The sequence below is a fragment of the Nilaparvata lugens genome, chromosome X (genome assembly GCF_014356525.2).
Source record: "Nilaparvata lugens isolate BPH chromosome X, ASM1435652v1, whole genome shotgun sequence".
In the NCBI taxonomy this organism is placed as follows: Eukaryota; Metazoa; Arthropoda; class Insecta; order Hemiptera; family Delphacidae; genus Nilaparvata; species Nilaparvata lugens.
This window is the reverse complement of record NC_052518.1, coordinates 26,773,690-26,784,218: the sequence shown is the minus strand read 5'-3', so window position 1 is coordinate 26,784,218 and position 10,529 is coordinate 26,773,690. Positions and strand designations below refer to the sequence as shown.

The 10,529-nt window shown below is 33.2% G+C and overlaps 1 protein-coding gene across 1 annotated transcript; it reads left to right on the top strand.

The window, feature by feature from the left end:
* Nucleotides 1-1,064: 1,064 nt before the first annotated feature.
* Nucleotides 1,065-8,722, top strand: LOC120354930 (pyruvate dehydrogenase E1 component subunit beta, mitochondrial-like; the record flags this gene model as incomplete). Its single annotated transcript, XM_039443096.1, is given in 3 exon segments — nt 1,065-1,245; nt 4,290-4,523; nt 6,132-8,722. Coding segments are annotated over 3 exon segments (564 nt in total), but the record flags the coding sequence as incomplete, so codon positions are not given.
* Between the last annotated feature and the right edge of the window lie 1,807 nt (nt 8,723-10,529).

The window sequence follows — 10,529 nt, the reverse complement described above, 5'->3', positions numbered from 1 at the left end:
CCATATATTACTGTACAGCTATTGATTTTTTTATTCATTCAATAATCTTAGAAATTACTGTGAAAGGAGCAATAGGAGCAATAGTGATGCCTAAACCTGTATTTCGATATACAGACGCATTCATGTACATTTTGATGTATGTATAAAGAAATTGATTGCCAGTATATTATAATGTCCCAATAATTAGCTCATTTTTTCACTTTATCCAATTCAAGTCCAATTTTCAGTCCAAAAGTATAGGATGTCCCAGAAAGAACGCAACATTTGAATTCCACACCATTGTTGGTATATTAGGTTGATAGCATTGTTGGTATATTAGGTTGATAGCACTGTTACTGCCTGTTCTTTCATCAGTTTTATGTGCGGTTAGTCGTGATGGAGCGTTACACAAAGGAGCAACGCATTGTGATTCTCAAAACAAATTATAAGTATGGGGAATGTTATTCAAAATCGATAGGTTTATTGAATTTTCTGTCGACAAATCAGTTTAACTGTTAAGAGACTCATTGAAAAATTCAAGGAAAAGGTCCGCTTTTGGTTATTAAACCTCCAGGACGTCCACGTTTTGGCCGGTCTATCGCGAAAATTACTGCATCACTGTGAGTCCAGGGCTCCAGGAAGACAAAAATTTTGTTGAAAACGTGAAAGTGTGTCGTGGAGGGCATTTTTGTTTGATGTTGTGTTCCATAATTATCCGCAGGAGATGCACTTTCCATTGTAATGGAAAATATTGTAAAAGTATAAGTAAATCATGATTTAATTAACAATTCAAATTTTGCGTTCTTTTTGGGACACAGTAGAAATTTTGAATTTAGATGGATGAGGAACTGAATGAAATTGAATAATTCCACTCAATTATCACTAGAAACATTAAAATATTGTGCTATTCAAAAACAAAATAACTGTATACATACAGTTAGAATATGCATATATGTAGAATCAAGTTTTGTAGCAGTGTTATTCTTTTTTGAATCGATATTTAGGATCTCTATTAATATAATCGTTAATTTACAACACTACATTTTCGGATGAAATATGTTTTTAAACTGTGTAATGTGTTTCAGGTTATCTCACCTTACAATTCAGAAGATTGTAAAGGTCTTTTAAAAGCAGCCATACGAGACCCGGATCCCGTTGTATTCCTCGAGAACGAACTGCTTTATGGAAGCAGTTACCCAATGTCCGATCAAGCACTCTCCAACGATTTTGTTTTGGAAATAGGAAAGGCCAACATTGAAAGAGCAGGTAATCTTGTCAAATGATCACATATCAATTCTCTAGATTGTAGTAAGATGAATAGATATATTGGTTAAGATGTTTCTCTGGATTGAAATTAAGTTGAGGAATAAATATTTGCATAAACATCGCAAGATTAGATACAGTACGGTTTATGTCAAGTAGTCAGCATTGCTTAATTGGAGCCTGCTATTTTTTTCGATCATAGTACAGTTTCCAATGAGTCTTGTCCTATTCCAAATATCCAGCGTTTTTTAGTAATGAATGTACAAATCTCCTATTCAAGTGTACGCCATTATTTGTTCACAAACTTTTCTTGGATATTATGTAATTTCCAAGCTCCAAATTCAATGCAAAACAGCGTATAATTGTAAACAGAATCTTGTAAATGTATTCAAGAGGCTGTTTCAAAGCTTATTATATAGATTCGTTATTTCATCATAGATATTATCATAAAGAATTGAAGTTCTAGAGAATAGAAGTTGAAATACAATATATTGTTTTTAAATTCACATTTTCCACCTAAGAATTGACTAAAAGAATTGTATAAGTCTTTTAATTTTTTTTTGGAACTATAAAAATGTAACCAACCCACAATGGGGGTAGAATTAAGAGATCTCTAAATTCTAAAGGTCGAGTCTTGGGACTTTATTAAACAACAAACTTTAGCATTCTATTAAACTTGTAAAATTTTATTAAATGAATTAAACTAATTTAAATTTGGACAAAAACAAGAATAATCTATATCGGTTCATTGCTCATTCTAAAAATTCAAGATGACTGCATATAAGATTTTGCTAACTGCTTATTTGGATTCTAACTGTTCACGAAGGTAGCGTGGACTTTACTCATTTCTTAATTACAAATTTATGATTCTAGGGACTCGGTCATTCAAGGGTTTTTAGCATGAGCTAGAAAATATAATGGCACTAACAATCGATCAATTTATAAATTCATTACTATTTAGAAATTTTCACTACAGTGATTACTCCCGGATAACTTACTAATTTAAACAAACATTGACATATTCACTTCAAATAAACTACTTCAACTTGACTCACGGCGAAAAATAATACATATTAACAAACTTAAACAGCAAACAAATTCAACACACACGTTAATTTTGAGCCCTCGAGGCCCGAGGCTACCTCTGGATTTTAAATGTGAATTCGGCCGCGGCTTGATTGAAACTGGCTATTCCACGCAAATTATGTTCCCCTTCCACCAACGAGACGACGGTCAACGTGGAGACGAGCATAATTCCGTGGGAAAGGAAAATAATGCAAGTTTGAAATATTCCCAAATACACGTGTATTTTCCATCGCTAACGGAAATACAGTTCCGTGAGAATACCTCAACCCTGCATAAAATTGGAGTCTTCCCGGACGCAAGTTAGCTAAATCTTAATGTGAGAAAATTATTTTTTAACAGAAAAAAATTTACACACAAAATTCAGCTACAAGATCACTAAAGTCTCATTATTGAAGTCCTAATTCTACACTTTTCGAATGAACCCATACTAAATTTATCTCTATGAAAACACAAACCCATAATTAATTTTTCTATTTCAATATTATCACCATCACAAATATATTAACCTAATTTTTCTCCACTATGACAATATTTATAGTTCGATTTAATTTGTGTAGCTCTCTTGAGAAATTTTATTGGACACATTTTCACTGTTGGTGGTGTAACAAAGTGAATTCGTTTCGGAGGATAAGGTAACGGGTGGTTATCGCTAAACTGCCACGCAGGACGGGAGAGCCTGCCGGCGGAGGCGGCTCAACTCTCGCCAACTTGGCTTCAGCCATCAGCTATAAAAGCCGACACTCTCTTTCAGAGAGCATCAGTCCGCTTCTAAACCTTCATCAGGACGCGAGAACTATCAGCGACCCCTAAAACCTCCTTAGGATGCAAGACCTCCTGTCAGCGGCCTGTAACCCTTCCTTAGAACGCGAGACCTCCTCTACTTAAAACTGTGCTAAGGCTAAAAATAAACTTTCTACTCCTGATATTTTTCAAAGTTCTTCGATTTGTATATCATCAAGCTATCAAAATGATAAAGTTTTTTCAGGAAAACATTTTTTTCGATCATTACTTTTTGAGATATGAGCGCCTGAAGTTTGAATTTTTGGGACAGCACATTTCAAATTCGTTAAGATATAAATCCATGAGATTTAGAGGATGGATTCATCATGGTAATATTGATCTGGTAAAATAAAAATTTTCTGAAATATCAATTTTTGAAAAATTTATTTTTGGTTATTTTTAGTAAATTGAATAACTATCTTAAAAATTGATATTTTCAGAAAATTTTTGTTTTACTTGATCAACAATACCATGAAGAATCTATCCTCTAAATCTCATGGATTTATATCTTCCTAAGAAAACATTTTCATTTTTTGATAGCTTGATGATATACAAATCGAGAAACTTTGAAAAATATCACGAGTTAAAAGTTTATTTTTAGACTTTGCACAGCCTTACGCGAGACCTTTGTCAGCGATCCCTAACCTTCCTCAGGACGCGAGACCTCCTGTCAGCGGCCTGTAATCCTTGGGACGCGAGACCTACCGTCAGTTGCCTGTAAACCTTCATAGAAGCGGAAACTTCATAGATAAGGTTATCTTGACAACGAGGGCTGATAAGAAGAGTGGTCAATACCGGTGTCGGCCAGCAAACAGCCCGTGTCCTAAATGCTCTCCTAGAGTCTGAATCCCGCCCGACCAATCTTCTAAGAAAGGAAGACATGCTCGCTCCTTGCTTCCTTGCCCCACCCACATCACGACTGAGCGAGGTCGATCGGCAGAAACACCTGAACATCAAACAGGCCTCTCAGACGACAGTAAGAGTGTGGGCCTACCTGATAGTAGATAATATTATTTACTCAACAATGAACTTATTTGGCTTTTTATGTGAAATTTCATTTTTTATGTGGATGTTTTCTCGTTGATTTCGTTGCACCAAATGGTTTAAATAAGTGCTCTTCCATTGATCAATTATTCTCATTCTCAAACTGCTGTTTTATTTAAGTTTATTTGTGATTCCAGGTGATCATATAACACTTGTGGCGCATTCCAAAGCTGTTGAAACAGGATTGGATGCAGCGAAATTGTTGGCAGGCGAAGGAATCGAGTGTGAAGTGATTAATCTTAGATCACTGAGGCCTCTCGATGTCAATTCGGTTTGCAAATCAGTCGCTAAAACAAATCACTTGGTTACCATCGAGGGTGGCTGGCCACATTGCGGTATTGGCTCCGAAATCTGCGCTAGGATAATGGAAAGTGAGTTGGTTATTTTCAAAAATAGTTTCAATAGTTTTCCTAAATCGATTGTATTATCAGTAACGCCCAACATGAAACAACTAGAATAATTCCATCTCATTGTTTAAGGTGATTCAACCGTCGTTCATAAAACCTTGAGTTGGAATATCAATTAATTTTTTCTACAAATTTTATAATTTCAATCAACTTATTACTGAATAAATGGCTTGGCCCAAAGTGCCAAGCACCACTCGATTTTTTTCAAAATTGGTGCTGTCTTATTGTTGTTAACTACTTCAAGCATACAGGTGAAAATTGTTGAACCAGCTTAATTTACAAGGATAATTTGATAGTAGTTTTCTTTGAGCAGGCTAATTAGAGCAGGCAACCAGCTCTTACAGTCAGCCGAGCAGGCAGTCGCTCAATCCATCACCGGGCACTGTTTTCAGACTACAGCAGCCATCCTGGCGACCACACTGGTAGCCAAAACGTGGCTGTCCAAGTCTTGAAACAATGCCCGGTGATGGAGTGAGCGACTGCCTGCTCGGCAGACTGTGTCACCTGGTTGCCTGACTGGTTTGGTTGCGCTTCCTAGGTTCCTATTTATTTTATTTATTGTAATAAAACGTTGGAATTTTGTCTTTCCATTGGTATAAAAATTATTGAGTAAAATCTTGTATATTTTGTATAAGAAAATAAATCAATTTCAATTTTATCTTAATGGGGACATTTAATGGTCAAGGGGAGAACAATACCCCTCCTTCAACCCCGGTGGAATGGAAAACAATAACTGTCAACCTATGTCAATAGTCACAAAAGGTCAGCTTCTGCTCCCATTAAATAGTTCTAGTGACATTAGAAACATTCTGAATACCTACTCGAATATCCTACGCTCTGGTCTGCAAAATAAAACTGATCGCACATTGATTATTACAGCTCTGTTTACGTTGATTGCTTTTAATAGACAACTTACCATTTGATTGCAGAATTCGGTTTTTACCACACGATGGGCATATCCTTTGCTTCGCAATTAGATTGACCATCAATGAAAACTGATATATGCCTTCACGGTTTAGATATTTGTCGCATCTTGGTAGGAATATTTGTTGCATCTTTGCAGGAACTCCATGTTGCACCAAGAGCTATAGAGTATAGACTGTCTAATAGTTGGAATTTATGGACCTCTACAGACCACGGAAATGGAAATCCCCGAGAGAAATTCTAAGTGTGAAAGTCACTAAATATGAACCACTTTATTGCACAAGGATCAGAAATGTGCTAAATCTACCTGCCGAAGGGTTTTGCAGTTGTATGGTTCTTCCTTGACTGTTCCATGCCTCCATTGAGATAGTTTTCGTCCAAATTATTAATTTCGGATGAGTACTTTGCCGGTTATATAGCCGAGGTGGCTAAGGCGTTGCACCCTTCAGTCTGCTAGTGCTACCTGGTCACGGGTTCGAATCCCACTGATTAGGCATGGGCGTTTGATCATCTCATAACTCACCCACCCACAAAAAGCTTATGTGGCCATCATCCGCAATAAAAATTATGAGTTTTTAAAATATGAATAATCTTTTGTAGTAACCCTGTAAATAATTATTGGAATAATTCAAATTGCCTTTTTTACAGGTGAAACCTTCTATCATCTAGACTCTCCAGTTATAAGAGTGACTGGAGCTGATGTCCCCATGCCGTATACTAAGAGCCTGGAAGGTTTAGCTCTGCCCCAACCAGCCGATGTTGTCTTAGCCGTCAAGAAGGTTCTGGGAGTCAAATGACATGCTCAACGCAATTTAGGTGTTTACCAGATTCAAGATTAATTCAAATTTCAGAAACTTATCCAGATATAGTTTGTGTAATATCTAGTTGAGTCAATGAACGCAAATACCTCAATATATGTTTTAAATTGGTGAAAGGCTTTCAGCAGCATTTGGTATTAATCAAATCAAATCATTTAACGAGTTTCAGTTTCAGGAAACTTGAAATACATTCAAGTTGCCTGCGTATTAGATCCAATCTAATTTAATTCCGTTTTGATGAGAGAACTACATGATAGAGTAAGACGTCAATATTAGTAGTGGATAATAGACCTAGTGAATAGGTTTGTATGTATATTGAATTTATCGACATTGGGTTTATATTTAGCCGTCATTTGCTTTAAAATATTTATTTTCATTCGAAAATACTAAATAACTAGACATGTATGTAAATATATACAATATACATTATATACAGCTTATTGTATACAATAAAGTTATTTATCTGTATAGAATCATCACTGAATATTTATGAAGGAACCAAATTTATTTTTCCATTTTGACAAAATACACAAAGTTTATCTATTTATTTCATCAATGACATAAATACATAATCATAGAAAGATTGGGAACGGAAAACCAGGCTTAGCCATGACTTTCATTCCTGAATTTTAAATAAAATTTACATAAAGATAGAATGAACCATAATCTATAATTATAAAGAAATAACTATATCTCTAATTATTGTAGATATTTATTACAGTTATTTTTATTTTAATGTTGAAAACTGGAAGAGTCTAAGAGAAGAAGCAAAAATGTATGCGCACCAAAATATTTGATCTTAATGACAATAATTTATAAAACGATTTTTCGCCGCACATTTCTTGAAACCAGATATGAATAATGTTTATATATTTATATTATATAGATAGCAGCTCTATTTATCCACCTAACACAGCTTGATCTACATTATGGTTTAGCAATATATATTCCAGTAAAACTGAAATTTATGATTAGCAAATTTTTCCAGTTGTTTCATGCATTTTTTGAGTTGATGCTCAACTACTACCAACTCGATACCTCAAGTTATCACATTCTTCAAGTGGAAGATTTCCAATTTATATAGTGTATATCCATACAAATGTAATACTACTACATATTATTTTCTATTGTGTTCAATCGTCAGGGATCAAGGACATTCTCGAATACCCTATTTTAGATGTAGTCGAACTCATCACTTGAAATATTTTTGGTTATATTTATATATTATTCTGTATATTCCTATTTGAACATTTTTAACATAGCCCATTGAGGCATTCACCTATTATACTTATTGGTTACTTCTTTATTATACCCTCCTTGCTACTTTTGAATTTCCAAAGGTTATCGATTCAAGTCAAGTTTTTGTCTGTTGAGAAAAGTTCTTCTCTACCAGTGAATCGTTTAAATTTTCCTTCCACTTTTCAAGGATTCAGGTTTTTATCTAATTTTATTGTGAACTCCATTGTTTCCTCGTTTATCGTTTTCTCTCATTGATACTTCTCAATTATTTATTGTTGATATCAATTGTTGAAAGCAATCGATATCATTTACGCAAATTTAAAATGTTTTTATGAAAACTGTATGGTAAACACCAGTTACATTCTGAGCTGTACCAACTTTTCAAATATCCTAATGGATATGGACGATTTTTTATTTTCAAAGCAAGTTGTATCAAATACAATAATTATTGGAGAATTGTTATTTTTATTATTTTGAGGCAATACTCTTACAATACTCATTCCAAACTATTTTTATTTGTGAAATGTCAAACACTAATGTTAGTTGTAGTATAATACATTGTCATTTCTGGTAATTTAACTGTAAAGTCTAATTCAAATAGGCTTATTGCAATAAATTAGAATCAAGCAAGACTTTACAAAAAATGTTTTCCATGCATTATTTTTTCAATTTCTCTATTGCAAATAAAAATTGAGAAACCAGACCTCATTTGCTAGCATAATATGCAAGAACAATAAATTATATATTAAGCAAGAGGTGCCTAGACACTATCGACACGTAAAATCGAATAAATTGATCAGATAAATTTATTGTATGAAAATCAAGTGTTACCGTATTTATAACAAGTAGTTGCTATTCATGAATTTAATTATAGTGCTAGTGCAATACTTTTTTTTAACAGAGAGTTATTTTGATTTCTACTATCTATCTGAATATTGCTGTTTTGAAATGTAGCAATACTCATGTTCTTTGGATGTCCTATGGATTTCAGTTTTAAATTATCAGAATATTGAGATGAATTGGTTTGAACTATGATATTATCTTTCATCTGGTGGAATTATTTTATTATCTACTCTAGACGATGTACCTATATTTATTGTGAAGCAAAGCTTTGTAAATAAAATTTTCATAAAATGAATTTTGTACAAAAAAAAAATATATATATATATTTCAGAGTATGAATGGATTTCAGTTGATTTATTACCAACATTAATTATTATTAGCCTATATTTCATAATTTGATATTATACCGTACGTCTTACGACATATGAAAAAATGATATTAGTTTTAAAAGAGCAGTCTCAATAATCTATTGAGAACCTTATGGCAATGAATTTGCAGCAATTTTCTAAACCCTAGAACTTGAAATCATTGTTTCAATAAATAGATACGTTTCCTTCAATACAAATGAGTAAAGTTTTAAAATTTAAAAGAACCCCCGGACATTCATTTTCCATATTTTTCTAATGGAAAAATATACATTTAATACATATATGCAATGTATAACAATTATACATTATTGTATCCATGAATAAATGTTAGTGATTTAACTTCTCGAAGAGTGCGCATTTTCTGGGGGGTTCAATCCTCCGCTTTTTGTAACGCTATTAATATAGGGCCCCAAAGTGAATGATCATTATTCAATTCAAATTTGTTTCCTCCAAAATTCAACTGTTACAAAGTTTGTTACATTATGTACCTCAACCTAGTATAAATAACTTCTATTAACAGTGACAAAAACAACTAAGGCACAAGTAGTGGAATTGAAACAACTGGCATAAAGTGAAAATCACTAGTTCGCCAGTAGGAATAGCATCTTGCTATCGTTTGACTTAGATAGTAAATAATTATTTCAGATCATAATTTTTTAATATATCTTTATGTAGATATAAGTAGCACATGACAGAAAGCACTTTACAGTTTTATAATACTAATTTAAACAAGAAACACACGACACAGATAGATTAAAAAAACACTTAGAAGGTAGAAGGAAAAACACTTGAATAAGGTAGGCTAAGCTACCGAAAATTTCGAAAATAATGTAAGTTTCTATTTAAGTGTTTTTAATCTATCGGTGTCGTGTGTTTCCTGTTCATGTATATATATATATATATATATATATATATATATATAGATATATATATATATAATATATATATATATTTATATATTTTAGATATATATATTTTTTTATTCATAGATAGGCGCTCTTTGACCACCTTATGTCATTGATTTGATTCCCTATTAGACCCGTGTTAAGACTAGCCTATATGGTATCAAAATATTTGATGACTATAAACGAAGATCATTGTATATAGTAAGGTCCACGTTATAATGACAGTATTTGATCAACTTTGGTTTTGCTATCCTTGTCTATCTTTCGACAAAGCCGGTGGTACTATCCTTTTCTAGGTCCACAACGGTGCCAATTATGTTTTTGACAGTGTAGAAATATGATTAATTAATGCAGAGAATCGGCATCGCCATTCTTCTATCTTTATTCACTGTCATTATAACGTGGACCTCACTATAGGAGCATATACAATTGGAACGAGATCGTTAGGTCATGCCTATTTCATGGTTTTATTTTCTATCAAAATAAATAAATGTAGATACTGTAGAAATCATTGTCTGTATTAAAAATAGGGAATGGAGAACAATGGGACTTCTCATCAACAGGTTTAATAATTTCAAATAAATTTCCCACTCTCAGAAACTTATAAGCTAAACGGTACGTAAATTTTCCTTTCCTTTTTCGAGGTTTCAGGTTTATTTAGGTATAATGTACGAATATTATACTGTATTATTATGAATGTAATTTGGTATAATAACACTTGAGTCATTGTCTAAAAACCTTTGATATATGTTTTCTAAGACAAAAAAACTTAATGAGAACTCTAAGGCCCCACGATTCGCTCGGACCCTTTTGGTGTCCGTCCCAGCCTGGTGTCTTAATGTACCGGTAATACTAAAACTATACCTATACCGG